The 21,353-nt window shown below is 44.7% G+C and overlaps 1 protein-coding gene across 1 annotated transcript in view; it reads left to right on the plus strand.

Annotated features, from left to right (window-relative positions):
• Nucleotides 1–6,115: 6,115 nt before the first annotated feature.
• Nucleotides 6,116–21,353, plus strand: part of ube2j1 (ubiquitin-conjugating enzyme E2, J1) — a 53,624-nt gene continuing 38,386 nt past the window's right edge. Inside the window, exon 1 of the mRNA XM_072695661.1 lies at nt 6,116–6,480. Coding sequence (XP_072551762.1) covers nt 6,450–6,480 — 31 coding nt within the window. The 5' untranslated portion in view covers nt 6,116–6,449. The remainder of the gene's footprint in view (nt 6,481–21,353) is intronic.

Genomic DNA, 21,353 nt, shown 5'->3' on the forward strand with positions numbered 1-21,353 from the left:
CACAATTTGGAAACGAAAGGGGCCTCGGCCAATTACCTATATCTAGGGTAAGTAGAGAATTGTGTAAAATTGATTTTTTGCCAAACCTTAAAAGGTGCTTATTCCCTGACTGTAACAGCTAATTAGTCACAAGCTGCTTTTTAATGAGCACACAATTGTTTGGGTTAATGCATCTTGATTTGGAGAGTTGTATTTTTAATTAGCTTCCGGACAGCTCCAGTAACAATGCCATCATAATTTGCATGCTTACTTTTCTTACTGAACAATCGATGCATTTTTATTTTGTTCACATGTAGAAGCATATCCCTGCTGCAGCCTTTAGACTCCTGTTGTCAGAACTTAGAAGGGTGCATGCTCATTTCTCCCTCCTTGCTTTCTTGTAGTCGCTGTGGAGAAGGCAGCCGTAGTGCAGCGGAACCTAGGGTGAAACGTGCAACACGTTCATTGTTATATGGTTGGGGGCTCTAGCCATAGCTATATCTATCTAGCTCTAGCTATAGCCCTGGAAGCCAAGGCCAGGTAACGCCTCTGCCTAGTAGTAGTAACTGCTGTGCTAAGAATGATCCACTACCCAAATATCTGATCAACAGTGGTGCGGTCAGAAAGTGATGAGTGATAAACGGGGTAGAGCAGGGGTCACCAAAACTCTTTACGATGTTATGTTCTGTTATGTCTGAAAAAGGTAGTCCTCCAGGTGAAGTGTAGGTGACCACTGGGGAGGGTGTAACTGGCAAATTGTGTGTTTATTCCCAGCATGCAATAAATACAAATGGATTATGGTTCAGGTGATAACATTAAAAGGCCAATGTTCTACATTTTTCTTGGACTTTATTGTTCTCACCTGAGGTCCTCTTACAACATTGTGTGTGTTTATGCACCAAATCACATGATCATATTCCAACTTCTTTTTATTCCTTATGATTAAACCGTTATTGTGCCTTTATGACTTATATATGTTAATGAACTCCAAATGAATTATGGCTGGCTGCCCTGTATTATGCCTCATTCAGTTAGCAGACCAGGTGGAAGTTTGGCGTGAATGGGAGGGGCTAAACCACTGTAGGTGGATTTTTGTGACATCACAAGAATTAAAGAAGGCTGTTCTCGCAGCTTACTTACCGTATCGCTGCTGTCCAATGAAAACCATGTCCTCATTTTTGTCTGTTTTTAATTTTGTCCTGGTTTGAACTGGTAGCTGTTCTGTACACTGTGTAAATACTTATGCGTGAATAGATCAGTAATAATGCTTGGAATGAGCTCTACGTCTATCTTTTTTTCCCCATGTTTTCCTTTAGTATTTAACATATATAAGAGGTGGAACAAGAAGAGGTCATGACAGCCAGCACACTGTCAATACAAAACCAGTGGTTGGGGGTGGACTAATCTGTAAAAGAAATGCAGTGTTCTGTGTAGGTGTTGGGTTTGCTGAAAATTATGTGGTTGATGTGCCAAAGACAATGACACATATGTAAGAGATCAAACGGATGCGCGGCCTGTCAAAACATTCCGCTCTCACTGCGGTCTGAGGTCACTTCCTCTGCTCATGTCTCTTCCCAGCAGCCTCTGGAAAAGTGTTTCTCTTTTAGAACTATGCCACTTTGATCAAGCTATCCAGCAGAATGAGGGCGGATCTGCTCTCTATAAATTGTTCAGCCCACATCACTCTCCCTCTGTGGGTAGGTTAATGTGGTGATAAGTTCTCTGTTCCGTTAGCTTAAAACTTTGAAACACTGCCTGTATTATTATTCAGTTCCATTTCATCTTAATAACGCAGCCCAGGGGAGTGGATTGATCCAGTGGCACGTTCCCTCCTTCCGCCTTTTGTTATCAAGCTGCAAAGGAGTGAATATTTGCTTTGCACTTGAGTACACAGCCCTCGAAATTAAACTTCTGAAACTGCAGTGAGTAATTTTGAACCAATCACTGGTGAAATGGGATAGAGAATATTGAAAAGAAGGAAAAAAAGGTTCTTCTAAAGCGTAGAAAAGTAGGCTGTAAACCCAGTAGGTTTACAGCTCATTGCTCCAATAAAGTGGCAGCTCATTCTTTGTGATTGTGCATTGCCTGTCTTATCCATAACTCAGCATTCACTGATGTTTACTTCAAACCAATGAATATGATCTCCATCACTGTGAATGATTGAATAGCTGGATTTGTGGTTGTTATTGCTTTTCTGGGCTGTAATGAAATGGGTGTGGATGCGGGGTGCATTTGCTGAGAGGCTTTGTTAGGGCTAAAGCAATATTCGACCAATACTTGGGCAGACAAGGGTCAAACAACAGGCAGGCAGGTAAATCACAGACAATTCCATATCAAAAACCCAAAGAACAAGACAAAAAAAGGTCAAAACCAGCTAGACAGGACCCAAACATGAAGACAACGGGCTGAAACAAACAAAAGGGATATATATGAAAGTAAATGGGTAATTTACCCACAAATGGTAAAGAGATTAGGCCTAGGTGTGGACTTCAAAATACTGTGTAGTCCAAGAAAGCCCATCCTATATACCACTAAGAAAAAGAGTCTAAAAGTGGTGCTGAAGGGAGCTTACCACTAAACAAATAAATTGTGACCTATTAGTGGATGTTTCAATAAAACAGTCCATTAATAACACAACTTTACACCACTGATGTAAATACAAACCTTGCTGTAAGATCCCCCTCATGGACAGAGAGATACAGAACTGGCATTATCGCTATTACAGGTCAGCCAGGCAACACAATGAGTTTGAAGCTGTTATGTTTAGGTTTTTCAAGGATTCTTTACAAAAAGCAACAGCTTCATAAAGAGCTGTTGAACGGTTCTTCGTCTTGTAGTCTTCACTTGGTAGAAAATCTATTTTAGAGTGATCTTTAAAGACCCTTTTTAAAGAGGTTCTATTCTTCCAAGCCATCCTTTTTAGTACTATATAGAACCCTTTTAGCTGAGATTAATTCCAGTAGACATGGGAATAAGCTGATCTATTAAACTGACTATGTTTATTTATACTATTGTTTATAGAATGTAATAGTAAAACATTGAAGAAAATCAGTGTGTATATCTTTAGCGATAAAAGGTTTTGGAGTTTAATTAAAGCACAGTTTTAATATATGTTTGTCCAGATCACTGGACATTAAACTGTATATCAAAAGTTGTGTATGTTTGTGTACATATAAATACACTCTTTCCTTTTGCATCTTCTACAAAAGAATAGCAACCTTCTGCATTGACAAACATACAAAATGTATCATTCAGAAACTTCTATTTTACTTTTAAAAGTTAAAAAAATCAGTAGAAACATGTAAAATTCAATGTGGCAACACACCTGTTTCAATGGTGCTAGAATACCTATAGGATAATATTGAGCAATACTGGACTTTTAGGATTTTTTATTAAACTCAGTGGCCAAACAAACTTTTAGCTTTCAATTAGAGACTGTAATACAACTCTTGTAGTTTGCATTGGCCATCCTCTAAAACCTAACGGACCATTTCTGAACTTAGAGCTTTTGACTAGACAATTATGGGGAACCACTAAACTGTGTAAAAGCCCCAGCATCATCCGCTGCGCTAGTATCAGTGCCCGACACTTGACCATGACACCATTACAAGTGTTATTCTGCTGTGTCAAGTAATAATATCTGCTCAACAACAAGTTCCTATGGTCAGGAACCAATGATGAATGTGTGACAGGTATGTGATAAACTGTACATGACAAGATTCTGTATTAGTATAGTGTATAATTTAAAGGTAGAGTGGTCATAGGGGGTAAGAGATTGAGGTGAAGTGGATGAGATAAGATAAGATAATCCTTTATTAGTCCCACAGGGGGAAAATTCACAGTTAGAAACAGTATAGGAGGATAGAAATGTCAATTGATGGTATTTGATGTATGATTTGAGTGATGACACTTGTTCATGTGAATTAGGCCCTCATACTGTATCGCAATCAGTTAATATGATAGCAATGGCTATCTCTGCCCAGTCAAGCATTAGTAGCATGTTTACAGTGTGAGCATGGAATGTGGACTGTAAGGTAATGAGTCACGGAGGAGCTTTGGAGCTGTGTGTTGCTTTTTCCCTGCACAGGCGGAGTAACAGGCTTTCATTTATTCCTCATTAGAGAACACACACTTCTCTTCCTCTCCTTGATCCTCTGCCCACTTTCAGTGAGCAGTAAGAAAACGTCATTTGGCTCATCACAGTACAGTTCCACAAAGCATCACGCCGTCCTCCTCCATCACAGTTGCTTTGGCTCCGCAGCCACACGCCCTGGGGGCAAACTACAGTGTGTTGACAACTTTGCTGAGAAAGGCATCGGCTGCAGCCTGCCATCCGCTGCAGCTCTGTACGCGCTCAGAATATAGAAGCGAGGGAGCGAGATTGCCTCCCACCTGGAACACATTTGTTCTGAAAAACTTCCCACTGGAAAAGGCTTCAAGACCACCGACATTACGAGCAGTAGGGCGCTGAATAGCTTCTGTCGTGCCCCATATTGTTGGTAACCTTTCAACCAAGACCAATCATAAACTCCACTGTGGGTCTTCCGGACCCCCTCCCCACCCAAACACGAGCTATATAATGGAACTGCTGCCAGGACTATTTTATAATCTTTTATCTACTTTGAAAAATAGCATTTTTCTGCAAATGTCAGTCCTCAGTTTCTTTACATTCTGCGAATTTTTAAAAATGAAATTGAAAAAAATAAACAAATGTGGCAAAAGTTGAATTCTTAGCCAGCTCCAAGTCTCTCTCTGTTCTTATTTGAGGAATTCTCACCCACGTTTCCTACCCAACCGCTTCTAGCGATTCGAGCGAAGCCGTTCATGGTGAGTTTTGAGGCATGTTTTGGATCATTGTCCGGATGTAAAAGCAAGCCTCTTTTTTAGCTTCACTTTCACATTTCTTTGAATTACAGAGTCACATTTGGTTCCAGGATTTGCTGACATTTACTGGAAGCCATTCTTCCACCTTCCTGTGCTACTGGCTCCCACACAAATACACAGCACCCCTATGTTTAACAGCTGCCATTCCTCAAATGCTGCTGTTTTTTTCTCTCTCACCAAATATGTCTTTGATGACTGTGGCCAATCAGTCTACTGCACTTGTTCCCAAAACACCTCTGGCTTATCAGCTATTTGGCATATTCAGATGTTGACGTTCGTAATTAAGTTTCCTTCTGATGACTCTTGAATAAAGGCGCTCGCTTCGGACTTCTGACCAGCAATCAAGCATTTCATGACTTCATGACATTTTGAACAGAGCAATAGTCCAGCTGGAGCATGTTTTATAGCCTTCCAATTTCTTTTAGGCAATAATTGGTTGCAGTTTGAATGCCCAGAGTTAGACGATATGTTGTGCCAACTTTCTAAGACATTTTTCTACAGGGAACAAACTTATATGACCTTGAGCATAATCTGTTTATTAGTTGTGAACTGCAGCTTGGCTTTAACACATTTTCACACCGTTGTGCCAGAGCTCTTGCAGGTCAAACTGTCTGGAGCACGGATTGTCCATCCAACAGGAGGCAGCAGATACAGCTACGAAACATGTCAGGCTGTGTGCACTCAAACCTTCAGTTTCTTGCATCTACCACAACCCATCTGTGAAGCTTATGAGGCTTGGGAGTGACACTACAGTGACTGTGTGCTTTCCAACAGGAGTCATTTAAGTTCACCATATCTAGAGAACCGCAGTGGGAAGGGGAACATGGGGAAAAACACTATATAGCCATGGGACAAATAAATAGACACGGTAATTGAACAATAAAATGTGCAGAAGAGTATTCTCTTCTGACACCTGTGCATAATGCTGTAGGCCCATGTACTGACTTAGCTAAACCTTTAATGGATTAGTAGTCTCTTATAAAAAAAATTATACATATAATATAAAATATGTATAATATTTTTACAGTCACTCAAGTATATTTGTAATTAAATGAACTGACTGGAAGCCTGACCAAATTTCTGTTCCTGTGCTGGTAGGAGTTCTTTACATTATATATGTTTTTTATATGATATTAATGATAAATAAATAATATAGTTGTCTATAGTTGTGGTCTACAGATTATTAGTGCCATGCCTCTCCTACAGGGACAGTACCGGGTCCATGCTTTCACATAAAGTTTCGCCCTTCAATCGAGCCAAGTATGTGCTTTCGTTTTTCAGGGACTTTTTGGTGAGCTCTGCGTCGTTTCAGTCTGCCCACCGAGAGCAGGAAAACCGCTTTTGCCACGTCAGTTCTTGCACACCCTTAGGTGATGACAGCAGCCGGAGTTAACGGGTCTACTGAACAACACTGACCCCGGAGCGGCCAGACTCACAGTCCCACAACAAACACTCACGTCGAGCCGTTGCTTAGCAGCAAGTTTTAGCCGGCTAACGCTAACCGCCCGCTAGCCGAGCTGCTTTTGGACCTCAGTGAAGAACAAGAAGGAAGGAGAACCCATAAACACGTCGGTATTTGGGTGACGATGGAGAGCAAATACAACCTCAAGAGCCCAGGTAGTTCGATTCACAGAGGTTAAAGTGTTGGCTTCTAGAGGTGGCCGACAAATCCAGGTCCAGAAAGTAGAAAAATCCGCGCCGGGATTTCATCACGACTGCCGGGGCGGCTCCGGGCGACACCGCTGAAGCTCGGTGGAGAAAGGCAGTCGGAACAAAACCGTGGTGCGGATTTGTACTTCCTGGACCTGGATTAGCCACCATAGTCTCAAACGAGGCTAGCCGAGCGGGTTTAGCCGGCTTTCATAAGAGGCTAACGTTGTTGTCGGGTTGAACCTTCGGGTGTCAGCGTGCTGGGATTTGAGCTGGACTTTTTAGATGCTTTATTTAACCAGCACGGCATCTGCTGTAGCTAGCTAGCGCTCTAGATATATGCTAAAGTTAGGCTGGCTACACAGGTGAAAGGACGGGAAGACCCGGTAGTTAGCTGGCTAGCTAGCTGTGGGAGCCAGCCAGCCAGCCAGCCAGCTACTAGCTATGTTTGCCACTCCAGCAGCTGTCAAGTTCTCAGGATGAGATGAACTAGTATTAGCTGTTGAAAGGACTGACAAAGGTGAAGATGGGCTTCTAGATATGTGTGAAATGCTGATCTGCGTTTGACAAAGCTCCTGGCTTCACTGGTCTCTGATTTGTCATGTTAGCTGCTATTTGTTGTTGTTAGCCTACAGTAGATATAGCTATACGTTTCGACACATAGCTAGCTAGCAGATGTTGGCCACGCTCTCTCTATCCACTAAAGGAATAGATCTAATAGTCAAACATCCCGCTTAATATTTGTTATATTGTGTTTACATTTTGTTAATGGACGTAGTTGGAGTCTCTCCATGGAGTCCCACATGCTTGTTGATGTTAGCTATCTAGCATTTGGGAATCGAGTTCATACAAGTGGTTAATGAAGAGGGAAGTAGGAGACGTGTGGAGTCGTTGTGTACAGCGATTTAGGGCATTTCAGGGGCCAGTTCCCCAGACCTGGATTAAGTTGGAGAGTTTCTTCTAAAAGTGAAGTGTCAGAATAGGAACAGAAAAAAATGCAAATCATTTTTGTTGACAGGTTTTGGTTTCAGGACGACTCTGGTTTCAGATCACACCTTTACTGAGTCTGTGGGTCTTGAAGCATATCAGAGCTGGAGTGTTCACTGGGGTCATGCCATTAAATGGGTTTTTCAGTTCTCTCTCTGAACACGGTGGGTGTCTGCAGGTCCCAAATCTTGTGAACAAACCTGAACACAGTCTCTTAAAGGTTTAAACAAGCCTTGGTTGACTTGTCTTGGAGCCTGTGCTGAAGATGTTGACCCGGCTTCACTCATGTTCTCATACTATGTTGACCAAGTTTCTTATGCAGTAAGTAGTGCTGCCTCCAAATCCTTAATGCGACGTCCTATGATGCGTCCTTCTAGAGCTGGCCAATATGACGATACTTTATCGTATCGTGATGTATTTTGTAATCGTAATAACAGTATGTTTTCTAAGCATATGGGGGATACTGTAAGTGGTAATAAACCCTGATCAGCTGCAGGTTTCATTACAGACAGTGTAATTAGACTGGTTTAATTGGATGAAGAGCAGCAGATGCTGAATACAAATCACTGTATTCAGTACGGGAGAGTATCTGATAGTAGTTTTTAAAAATCTGTCGCTGCTGATGTGTTTGTAGTCTGTGATTACATGTATTGTGATAAATATCGTGTATCGTGAAAAAGTCTTTCAATATTGTGTTATAGTATTTTTACCATATCGCCCAGCCCTATATATACTACGTTTTCTTGTGGATGAGAACAGTGATACTGACATATTGAAATATCGATACATGTTTGTAATGTATGACTGCTTTTGTCCCTCATTGTTAATGTTATAAACATTTACACACACACACCCCTACCACCACCACCACCTTCCCATGGTAATGTAATGAAGTCGAAAAAAAATATAGTAACAACACTAGATGAGTAGGCCATAATATACGGATGTAGAGTTGCATAATGTATTAATATAATTAGCATAATTAGCATAATCAGCATCAGACAGATCATAGTTTCGGTCATAATATGCTATGCTATATGTTTTAATGCATCAACAACCAGTTACAGTTTTTTAAATGCTTATGTTGCATTGGTGTTGGTGTTGACAGATATGCTGTTGAAAAATATGATGTCAGTGTCGGCCTCATCTCACATATTGGCGCATCCCTCCAATAAATCCAAAAAAAGGGTGACATACAGCTGTCAGCGTCCACCGTGACTTTTTTTTGTTTCTTTATTGATGCCCCAATTAAGAAAGTCAGGGCTCATTGAACAGTCAGACGTAATTAGGACATTGTAGTTGTGGTCATATGTGCTCATTTCCTATTTCCCTGTTTGAAACAGGCTTTGAAGGTAGCATAGACACACATAATTAAGAGAGTGATAATAGGGCTTCAGGCTTACTTTTGATTGCATTTATTCACTGTGCTTAGTAGAGGTGATGGATTGTCACAGTGTCCGTGTCGGCACCTGTGCCTGTTCTGTGAAAAACATTCCTCATATTGCTCATAGATTACAAAGTATGAGTGTCTGAGATTGGTCAAACTGGCTCACGGCACTCTCCACAGGACGTTCTGTGCAGAGATCATTTGCTGAACCATGCTGTGCATAGCTAACAAACCCGTGAATTCAATGCTGCAGGCCCTGCTACTGCATTGGATGCATTAATTGGGGCCCTGGAGATTGGATAATTGCGGAGGCCCAAACTGCAGTAACAATTAACTGTGCAGCCACGTGTGGAGCTGGGAGATAGTGTAGAGAATGCGACAAGTATTCTGTGTCCTGCATGCACAGGAATTGAGCAAGCGAATTCAAGTGGCTATATTTGCATATTGCTTTATTGTGAGCTCTTGCCTTAGCAACATATGTAAATGTTTCTCTTAGTTGGCCCTGTAAAAACTACTACACTGGCACTCGTGGCAGTTTAAATGCTATTCTCAGTTACACACACACACACACACACACACACACATATATATATAAAAGCTCCATCGGTGGTTAGTTAACTGAACATTTGACTAAATGTTTTAAAACATTGACAGGACCGTTTTGACAGATTTCTACACTAAGGGGAAATCAATTGTAAATTTAAGTAAAGTAGGTGGGGAGTGTGTGCATAAATGAGCTATTGCTCATACGATCACACACTTATATATGTTGTAATTTATATGTGTTTAAGTGCTTGGCTTTGGTGACCTTAGGCTTCATAATGTCCTATTCTGCAGTTGTTGTATTCTCTATCTGTGTCTGGATACTTTTTTATAACAATTATGACACTGACGATGATCAGATCTGATTTTGCACGATACTTTTAAAAGAACTTTCAGAGCTCCGCTAACCTGTTGGATTGGTGCTGCGTTCTACTGTCATAAGAACATTGTTCAGAAGAATTCAGGGACGTTACGACATTGACGTTGACTGTCATGGATGACCTGTCCCTGCTCCGGAGGGCTACAGTGTCTTGGCATGCCTACGCATTTTTTACGTAACCTCTGTCTCACAGCTTCTCTGGACGGCCCCTTGACTGCCCCTGGCCTGCGGTGGCTGAAGGGCACCACATTATGTAAGCTGATTTTGGATGTTGCTCTGTAATCCCTCCCCCCTCACGCCTTCCCTGGGGTCAGCACGCGTCCAGCACCCTGCCCTCTGCTGGGCCCAGGGGCCCATCTGTGGGCGGAGGCTTTTCCTGTCACTTTTGCTTCTTGTCTGTTGGTGTAGAAGGAAAGAAAGAGAGAGAAAGAGGAGGCTGGAGGTTCCAAAAATAAGCTAGGACTCTGTTGTCAGACTGGATCATAGTCTTTGCAGGGACAAAATCGCAGAGAAGGAGGGATTGGGGGTGGGGGGAGGCGCCGTCTGAGAGTTCACATGCCTCCCTCCGTAACCTGCGGCGACTGCACTTGTCTCTTCCTGTTGGCCGGGACGGAGCAGAAGTGTCGTCTCCTGGCATGGGGCGAACGATGGCTCACACGTACGCCGCTTAGTTTTCGCACACTTTAATGCCTCGTTTATGAACGATTAGACACGAAGGGGACGTAGCACAGCCTAGACAGGCTGATGGGGGGGCCGCAAATGTGACTGAGCTCTTTGCCTGAGCCCTGTGCCTTGCCTTTCTAGGGGTGCTCTGATGTCACTGGAAGGAGAGTAACTAGAGGAATGGCTGACCATACTTTTGTCCTGGTGCAAGGCCTTGAGGCCATAGCACACCGACACAAGAAACCTGCAAACCCAAATGTGTTCCTACAGGTCCAGGAGCCATCGTTCGTGCGTGTGTTTGGAGGGTTCCAGAATGTTCTCACACTGTTCTAGAATGTACTTCCCCAAAACACTGTTTGAGAAAGCTGTCACTTATTCAGGGTTCTACAACATACGTCTTTCATGCACACTGTTCTAGAATGGTCTCCCCCCATCCACACGCTGTTCTGGAATGATCTCCCCATCCACACGCTGTTCTAGAATGTTTTCCCCCGTCCATGCGCTGTTCTAGACTGATCCCTCCCCGTCCGCGCGCAGTTCTAGAATGTTGTTCCCCGTCCACGCACAGTTCTAGAATGTTGTTCCCCGTCCGTGCGCTGCTCTAGACTGATCTCCCCGTCCGTGCGCTGCTCTAGACTGATCTCCCCGTCCGCGCGCTGCTCTAGACTGATCTCCCCGTCCGCGCGCTGCTCTAGACTGATCTCCCCGTCCGCGCGCTGCTGTAGACTGATCTCCCCATCCGCGCGCTCCTCTAGACTGATCTCCCCGTCCGCACGCTGCTCTAGACTGATCTCCCCGTCCGTGTGCTGCTCTAGACTGATCTCCCCGTCCGTGCGCTGTTCTAGAATGTTGTTCCCCGTCCGCGCGCTGTTCTAGAATGTTGTTCCCCGTCCGCGCGCAGTTCTAGACTGATCTCCCCGTTCGCGCTCTGTTCTAGACTGATCTCACCGTCCGTGCGCTGCTCTAGAATGTTGTTCCCCGTCCGTGCGCTGCTCTAGAATGTTGTTCCCCGTCCGTGCGCTGCTCTAGAATGTTGTTCCCCCATCCACACGCTGTTCTAGAATGTTGTTCCCCATCCACACGCTGTTCTAGAATGATCCCTCCCCATCCACACGCTGTTCTAGAATGATCCCTCCCCATCCACACGCTGTTGTAGAATGTTGTTCCCCGTCCATGCGCTGTTCTAGAATGATCCGTCCCCATCCACATGCTGTTCTAGAATGTTGTTCCCCGTCCGCGCGCAGTTCTAGAATGTTGTTCCCCGTCCGCGCGCTGTTCTAGAATGTTGGTCCCCGTCCGCGCGCTGCTCTAGACTGATCTCCCCGTCCGCGCGCTCCTCTAGACTGATCTCCCCGTCCGCGCGCTGCTCTAGACTGATCTCCCCGTCCGCGCGCTGCTCTAGACTGATCTCCCCGTCCGCGCGCTGCTCTAGACTGATCTCCCCGTCCGCACGCTGCTCTAGACTGATCTCCCCGTCCGCACGCTGCTCTAGACTGATCTCCCCGTCCGCGCGCTGCTCTAGACTGATCTCCCCGTCCGCGCGCTGCTCTAGACTGATCTCCCCGTCCGCGCGCTGCTCTAGACTGATCTCCCCGTCCGCGCGCTGCTCTAGACTGATCTCCCCATCCGCGCGCTGCTCTAGACTGATCTCCCCGTCCACACGCTGCTCTAGACTGATCTCCCCGTCCACACGCTGCTCTAGACTGATCTCCCCGTCCGCGCGCTGCTCTAGACTGATCTCCCCATCCGCGCGCTGCTCTAGACTGATCTCCCCGTCCACACGCTGCTCTAGACTGATCTCCCCGTCCACACGCTGCTCTAGACTGATCTCCCCGTCCGCACGCTGCTCTAGACTGATCTCCCCGTCCGCACGCTGCTCTAGACTGATCTCCCCGTCCGCGCGCTGCTCTAGACTGATCTCCCCGTCCGCGCGCTGCTCTAGACTGATCTCCCCGTCCGCACGCTGCTCTAGACTGATCTCCCCGTCCGCGCGCTGCTCTAGACTGATCTCCCCGTCCGCGCGCTGCTCTAGACTGATCTCCCCGTCCGCGCGCTGCTCTAGACTGATCTCCCCATCCGCGCGCTGCTCTAGACTGATCTCCCCATCCGCGCGCTGCTCTAGACTGATCTCCCCGTCCACACGCTGCTCTAGACTGATCTCCCCGTCCGCGCGCTGCTCTAGACTGATCTCCCCGTCCGCGCGCTGCTCTAGACTGATCTCCCCGTCCGCGCGCTGCTCTAGACTGATCTCCCCATCCGCACGCTGTTCTGGAATGTTGTTCCCCTCCTGAACTTCCAAAGCCTGTGTGTTGTGCCTGGCCCACACTGTAGGGTAATCGGGGATGAACGCTGATTGTCTTGTGGGAAACTCTCAGCCATTGAGAGCAGGAAGCACTCACCACTAGCGTAGCATTGAGTGTTGGGTGAGAGACGACCAAAGCGGCGTCCAGGATATCTTGTGCGTGACTGTGCTTGCAGCGCGTGCCTGTATGAAAATCTGTTTTGCTGCATACTGCAAGCTGTGAGACTCAGGTCAGAAATAGTCCCCTCTGCTACCATTTTACAGAGATTTTTACATTTTATGAGGGAAGGCAAGCCCTGGGGGGTTGAAAACATTGGGAGATCCCCCTGGAGGAGGTGGTTGCTTTTTAGCCCCGCTGTTCTGAAATGATCGGTGAGGCCCCCAGTCGTGGTGTGAACCGAATTGTTCTTTCCTCCTTCACATTGTTGTGGAATGTTGTCCTTATCCAAACTGTTTATGTGGTACTAGAATATTCTCCTCCATTTACATCATCCCTCATTCACCCTGGCTATGAATGTACTTTCCCCTTAATGCTGTTTTCTCGCACCTCACACTGTTTACAGGTTTTTTTAGAACCGTCTTCCCTTATTCACACTGTTCTAGATTGTCCCCCCCCCCCCCGCCCCACTGTATTTTCCTGAAGCATTCTTAACATTATTCAAGTCGCCTCTTGCTGGTGTTTGTCGGGTCAGAGTGTTGGGTGTTGTGGACTTCAGGCTACAGGATGACCCAGGACATAGGCAGCACAAACAGTCCAGCCCTAATCGTGGTCATGGCCTCTTGTTAACCTCGTTAACAGTTGTGTGTGTGTGTTTCAGGCAAACGCTTCGGACTGTTTTTAATGTGTTGAGCTGCGTTGACCCCCTAGCACCAGAACCATTAGATGTGTTGGAGCCATTAGAGAGAGAGAGAGAGTGTGAGGGAGATGCTAACCTCCTCGGAACGGCCCACACAGCGTTAGCTGCACGAGGCAGGCCTGCAGGAAGATCAGTGGAGGAGGGCTCCCTTTTTATCCTTTCTTCACGTTTGCAGGGCTCTCAGTCTGCCTCTCGCCCTGAAAGCATGAGAAGAAGGGGGGGGGGTGAAGGCACTGGAGGCACTGGAGGCGCGTCAGTGCTCCGAGACCGAGATGATTTCAGAGCACCCACGTGTGTGCTCAAATTTGCTACACACACACACACGTTTGCCACACACTCTCTCTCCTGCTTGCTTTAGCTCACTCTTGCTTTTTCTCTGTTTCCTCCTCCCGTCTCATCTTCTCTCCTTCGTTCTTTCATGGAGACCCATAGAGTAAGACCCAGAACTGATGGATTCGATGGAAGGACACGCTCTCTCTCGCTGTCTTTTTTTTTTTTTTGGCAAGAGGTTGGAATATCTTCTGGAGGATGAAACAGTGTGCAGCGTTTACATAAACCTGGATTTGTAGTGTTCTGGAAACAGTACCCTATATGTTCATGACCTGACACCACACATGTCCGAGTCATACATGGCCTGGCCCTGCTTTTAGTACTCCAGTACTGTGGGAAGTTTGAGCACCCCTGGTTAAAATGTCTGTTACTATATATATGATGCTTTGATTTCCATTTTGTGCAAAGATGACACATTTAATATTTTAATCATTATTTCAAAGATAAGACCTTTTACAGCTTTACATGACAAAGTAGAAGTTTTGGGGGATGGTCAGTATTTAGTATTTCTTTGACACAGTTCAAAAAGCTCCTAGTGAGATTTTTTGGGTCATCTTACCAGCATTGCTCATTTGAGGTCTAGCCATAGATTTTTAGTGATGTTTGGGTCGGGGAACTATGAGGGCCATAGCCAAACCTTCAGATTGTGAGATGTTTGCTTCCACGTTTCGCACAAGCCTAAAGCGCGATAGATCCAACTGTCTCCAACAGAGACAGTGTCTCACTCATCAAAACATTTTCTCGCTGAATTTTGTAGAGAGGACACTTGATGACTCCTCCATGATGATATTGATGACTTGATGCAGGTGTTGCTGCACAGTAGAACAGAGGCTCGAACGGCTATGTTTCTGTACCGACTTTCAGCCCAACTATGCCATTGGCGATTGGAAGATAATTTAACCGATCCTGAGAGCTGGTTGAATCATGTGATCTGTATGTTGTGAGTTCACAGGACTTATTCAACTGCTAGATGGCAATATAGGCTTAATTCACGGCTACAGGAACAGGACATTTAGCACCCGCAACACTGATTGGTCCATATCTACACTTAACTATTCACAATATCAGACATTTTGACCAGGTATAACCAAATGTTTGCATGCCACTGTATGTCTAGTTTTTTTTGTTTGTTTGTTTTTGGAACAAAACCAATAACGGGAACTTTTCAGATGCACAAAAAAGTGTTTTTGAATTGTAGTGGAAGCTAATTTTGAAGCATTTCTATTGATCCAGTCGCAATTCCGTTTTCATATGAGATTAAGGGTGGCTGGCATTTTCAAAGGATGGGAAAAGCAGTAATAAGAAATGAGAAAAGAGTTATGAGATTTTGGTATGGCTGCTACAGCAGCAGGTGGTCATTATCCGCTTATTACTTTGACACACACCAACATTCAGAAGTTTGGAATGTCTTGTTATGATGAATCATGTTTGTTAGTTTATATTCTCTATACAGTGTAGATTTTAATATGATAAATATTCTTTTTTGGATGTTGTCCATGATATTTTACGGTGTCTGCACAAACTATCTATTGTAGCATTGTATGTCTACTCGTTTTAATCCTCATTATTTGATCACAGAGTAGTATGAGCAATTTACATGAAATGTGTCAAGAACTTTGAATATCATTGCCCATTCCTTAAAAAAAAGCTTCCAAAAACCTGACCCTGAATATTTGAACTATAGATGCTGTACATCAATCAGCCATAACATTGACTAACATTGATTCATCTGGTTACAGTGGCACGGGTTGGGTGTGGGATATACGCAGGAGGCAGCAAGTGAACTGTCAGTTCAGTTGAAGCTGATGTGTTGAAAGCAAGAAAAGAGCTGGGCCACTTTGACTAGGGTCAACTTGTCAGAGCATCTCCAAAACCTCGATCTTGAGGGGTGTTCACGGTATACAGTGGTGCAATCAAACTTTGTCCTCCAAGTTCCTCCGATCTCAGTCCGATTAAGAATGTGCTAGTAGAACATGGAGTCCCCACCTTGCAACTTTCAGGACTTAAAGAATCTGTTGCAGACACCACATAACACTTTCAGAGGCAGTCCATGCTTTGGCAGCTGTTTTGTTGTCTGCACAATATGAGGGTGGAGGTTTTAATGTTGTGGCTCGTTGCTGCATATCAGTGCTGTGTGTGTTGCTAGTGCACGCTTGGGATGGTGAGGTGGCGTTGTGGTGGCTGAACACTTCTAGGTCCTTCTAAGTAGGTCCTTTTCAAACTTCTCAGACTCTTCTGCTGTCCTTCCAGTACCTGGAAGGGGATTTCTCTGGCTGGTGAACACAGGCCAGCTCTGATCTGGACTGGTCAGGACTGGTTGGCGCTGGGGATGCCAGGAGGCAAATCCCGCAGAGCTGTGCAGCAGCCATTTCTCTTCTCGTTTCATTTCAGTCAGCTCTATGTGATCTCCCTGAAGTCTGCTTGTGTGTCTGTCTGGATTCTCTCTGTGTTTATGCTGTGTTGCTTCTCTTTCTCTCTCTCTCTCACTCTCTCTCTCTCTCTCTCTTTCTCTCTCTCTCTCTCTCTCTCTCTCTCTTTCTCTCTCTCGCTCTGTCTCATATGGCCTACTGATCAAAGCCCTTCAAGCCTCTCTCTCTGTGCTCATTACCCAGAATGCCTTGCACATGTGACAGCATTTGTGAGAGGCTCCTGCTGAGTGTTAGAGCCTGAAGGACCTGAACTGGTTCAGTCCTCTCTTCCTCTCTCTTTTTTTCCTCTTCCTAGCAGTTAAGGGACCTAGGGCCTGTAGTCCGAGCACACTGGGGATGCAGGAGCTGTATGCAACTGACAGGACTGACATAGATAACAGAGCTGACTGACCCAGTGTGCCAGAGCAGAGGACCTTCTCCCTGTAGTCTGGTGTATATACCATGGGTACCAGTGACACGAGTATCCTCAGAATGGCTGCTGAAATTGGTCCAACTTCCGAACACTGGGACGTCGCTGTTGTTTTTAGCGTGGATAATGCTAGAAGACTCTGGGCTTTGCATAGGGAGTGGAATTAGCTGATGCCCCCAGCTTTTTGCAACATTGCAGTTTGGTATTTCCAGCACAGCAAACGTTTATAAACTTTATAAACACCCACCACTGTAACTAAAATAAGTAGAGACAGTAAGAATCAGTAGTGGAGGCCAAATATGCAACCTGCAAGAGGTACCTGGGCTAAGCTTTAAAATGCTGTTCTAAAGACTTTTGTGGTTGATTCCAAAAAGCTAAATGTATTTCATATTGAGGGACAATGCAGGGAACAGTACAAAAGCCCTGCACAATGATGGTCATGTAAAGAAGTTGCATGAAAATCTTTTAAAAATATATTTAAACATTAACACAGGAAGTTTCCCACTCCTCCAGGCAGAATTCTTTCAGTCTTTAGACAGTTGTTCTCACATTTTCCTTAAGCGTTCTCTGATACAGTCAAGAATTCCTACTGGATTCTATGTTGGAGAGCTCTCCAGATCCTACAGCAGACAGCAACAGCCCCCCCAAACCATGACATTTCCACCTCCATGCTTCACAGCTGATTAAATGCTGTGTCTGATTTACACCAAACATGTCCTCTCTTACTGTCTTCAGATAATTGAGCTTTAGATTCATTAGCCTAAAGCTCATTGTTCCGGATGTCCTGGTCTTGGTCTGGATGTTCTCTGGAAAACTTTAATTATGCTCTGATGTCTTTTTTTTTTTCAGCAAGGATTTTCTTTTTGCACACCCCCCATGAAAATCAAATGTGAGATCTCTCTGATGGTTGGTGCTGTACTTTGACTTCAGCTGTGGTGAGAGCTACTTGTAGATCCGATGATAACATTTAAGAATGGTTGGAGACTTCTTTATGCATTTTGTGGTCTGCTGTTAGGACCCAACTTGCTAGGATGCCCTAGCCTGGATATGTTGGCAATTGTTGCACTTATAAATGATTTAGTGGACAGTGGAACGGCTGATTTCTAATGTGTTCCGAGATCTTCCTAAATCCCTTTTCAGACTCGTATGCATCTACAACCTTCTTTCTGTTTGGATCTCACCATGAAAATAATACTCACTTTACCAATCAATCAACTAAATGTCTATGTTTTTAATAAGACCAAAATCCCAATGATGTTCTAATCATCTCCAGCTGATGTGCCGCACCTGATTCTAATTCTAAAGGCATTTGAAGTAGTAATAAATGTGGGGGTTACATTTCACAAATTTTTTTTAAAAGCCATTTCTTCAGTTGTATGCGTTTAGTTATATTACCCCCATCTCCCAATATTGTTCAAGTGAAGATAAAATGTCTGTGTTTAGATCCATTAAAAAAAGACAAAGGTTTTCAAGGGGTTTCCTAACTTTCCTAACTGACTGTACATGACCAAGTTTGTCTGAAAACAAGCATGGCATTCAGCCTCAACCTCGATCGGTATTGGTGATGCAAAAAGATGATCTGTATCACCCCCAAAACACTGATCAGTCCATACATTTTCTTCAGTTGACCCCTAATGCCCCACAAGTCCAGAAGAAATATCAAAATGACAATGGCACCTCTAGATTTCTAAGGGTTAAGCTGCTTTTCCCAATTCAAAAAGGAAAGTTTGGTTCTCTTTGTCCGTTGATGCATCCCAATGCGATGCTTCAAATTACAGTTGCGGGTAATGAGGATTAATGGAAACAACTGCTCCGCTGGCATACCCTGGGCTGTGGGGAGTCGTGCCACTTGAGCAGTATGGTCCACATTAAATATGGTCATTTATTACCCGGCTCTGCATATGTCAGAACTCAGCAGTGCGCACCACGGAGCCTTCAGTGTTGCGGTGTGACAGTCCGCCCATTACAATGGCCTGCACTTTATACCGGCTTTCTTCGGAACGCGCTCACCGAGCGGCCGGCTGCTTTTTAATGCGGCATGAATACGCGGAGGATTACTGCTTTGAAATAACAGTCTTAACACGTCTTATCGATACCAGTGAAATTGGCTAAGGTTCTGTGTTTGCAATCACAAACGGTAATCAAAGCGCAGTGTGAATGCGTTCCCAATTTCCATTTGGAGAAATAGATAAACAGACAAAAGGCTGTCTGGGTTCACCCAGAGCAGACTGCTTCTTTCTGTGAAATGATGCTATGAATATGATTAGTTTGTGCCATTACGTATGTTTTTCTCTCCGCTGTCATTCCAGTTCAGGTCCTGCCATGTGATCCCTGCAGCGGGGTGTTCAACAAAAGCTTTGGCTAAATCATCTATATGTAACTGTTCTCACAAGCTGCTCCCAGCTGTTTTTTTTTTCTTCCCCAATTGCTGTGTTATGTAGATTCCAATGCCAAAAGCACCAATTGATGAAGATGCCAAAAGGGCAGCTTGAACTGGATGAGTTCTTCTGAGCCAAACACCCGACAGCACAGCACAAAGCAAACAAACATCTGAAGAGTCCGTCCCAATCCCACTTTTCTTGCTAAGCCGACAGATCCGGATGAAGAAGGACAAGTCTTTTTCTTTTTTTTTTTTCTTCTTTTTTTCTTTTTAAATTCCCCCCCTCCCGACATTCTCTCTTCTTAAACGAATGATTGCTCCATCGTTGCCGTCACTCAGTAATACTTGGAGAAGAGGCAGAGAAAAGACGTCCCTCTTAATCATTTCTGATTTCTGTCAAGCACGGATTTGCAGTGGGAGTGGAATTAGCTCATGTCGCCAGCTTGTAGCAGCGTCGTCTTTGTTGCACTTTGATAAGTCCGGCACCACAATGAGACTGTGCATGTGATCACCATATGTCACCGCTCCCTCTTTGGGACTTCCTTACCTGCATCACTGACCGCACATAGGCTCTGAAAATGCAACTTTTTAGCAGTCTAACTGACGCTGGTGGCAGCTGGGTATCGCTTCTATTTTAAGCACTTCTCGTTTTCATTTTCCACGCAATCTAAGCGCGGCAATTAGGGCGCAATTTTCCTCCTTCATTAACACGAACGTGCCTCGACTCGACTGGCGCAGAGCATCAATCATGCTTCTTAATTCTGGTGTTAATATCGTAGACCTTATATTGGATGCCCTGGAGAATGATGGGGTGAGCGTGACTATAAGAACAATAAGACCAACTTGGGAACGCACTGTGGTGAGAAAGCAGCTAGCACTGGTTTTAATGCAAATGCTGGGGCCCATCCTTGGCTTAAGATTCTTGCAATTACTGAGCATTTGATAATCAAATAATTAAATAAAAAGCTCTGCTCTAATTGCCTGGTTTACATCACCGTGATGTCACACCTCATCTTACCTGCAGTCACTGCACCTTGGTGTCTGTTTATCACATGGTTTCCAGCTGTGCCGTTTCCTCCAGTCTGCTTTTTTCCCCTTCTACGGTCAGCCTAGCAGTAGCTTTTAGCTATTTCACTAATGCTATTCACTTTGCTGTTCTAGGGCCCCTCTAAAGATGAAACTTCTTTCTCATACTAAGGGCCAAGACACATCAAGCTGACGAGAAAGAACTGGCACCGACTATGGCCTATTGCTAGTCGCCTTCCGCCAGTTCACTGTTGCCTCTCATCATTTGTGAAAATTGCACTCAAGCACACCACACAGACCTCGGATCACGGCTGATACTTGACGGACCTGGGTGAAATAGAACAACCCTCTGTAGAAAGAGCAGCAGTAGACTGTAAAACTGCCCGACTCTTGACAGTCCAAGTCTGTAGCAGTATTTATTAGCAGCGTTAGCCTAGCATGCCCTGTTGTAAACTAAACGAGCAGGTTGACTGCATCTGGGTTAAGAGGTAAAGCATGTTGTTTTGACTTGTCGCTGTTTCCTAAGCTGGTGCTGATGCTGATGCTGGTGGAGCTGAGCCAATCCAGACAGTGGCTGGAGTTCTAATTGTGTTCTAACGCTCATTTTGTTTTTTGTGACTGTTGCTTAGGGCTATGGCGTTTATCATTGGCTTATTTAAGCAATTGTAAAAGTTTGATGGGTGCTGTATCTGTCCATCTCTTCTTACAACAGTGCTCTTTCTCGCCATCTCTATCTTGCGCTCTGTGGGTGATCTCATCTGCACTGACATCTCTTCCTCCTGCACTCTTTTTCTGGTTTATAGTGATTTCTACTCCAGCAGAGAATGCGGCCTGAGGCAGTGTTTTCGTGGATCACGTGCCTAAGGAAGCGAATGGGTTTTCTCTAGCTTCCCTTCCCTGTACAATCATCCCCTCTAGACATGGGGGTGGTGTTTTTTTTTTTGTTTTTGTTTTTTTTTGGGGGGGGGGGGGATTCCTCCCACCCTCGCTCAACTTTTTTATTAATTCTTTTAATTTCTACTTTGCTGTGTCTGTCTGGACCTATGCCTCTCATGTCTATTACCTTCCTCCCTTTTTTATGGGGTTTTCTTCTGTTTTTTGCTCTGCTTGTCTCTCTCTCAGTCTCTGTCTCTGTCTCTCTCCTCAGT

This window comes from Salminus brasiliensis, chromosome 1, assembly GCF_030463535.1.
Source record: "Salminus brasiliensis chromosome 1, fSalBra1.hap2, whole genome shotgun sequence".
Lineage (NCBI taxonomy): Eukaryota > Metazoa > Chordata > Actinopteri > Characiformes > Bryconidae > Salminus > Salminus brasiliensis.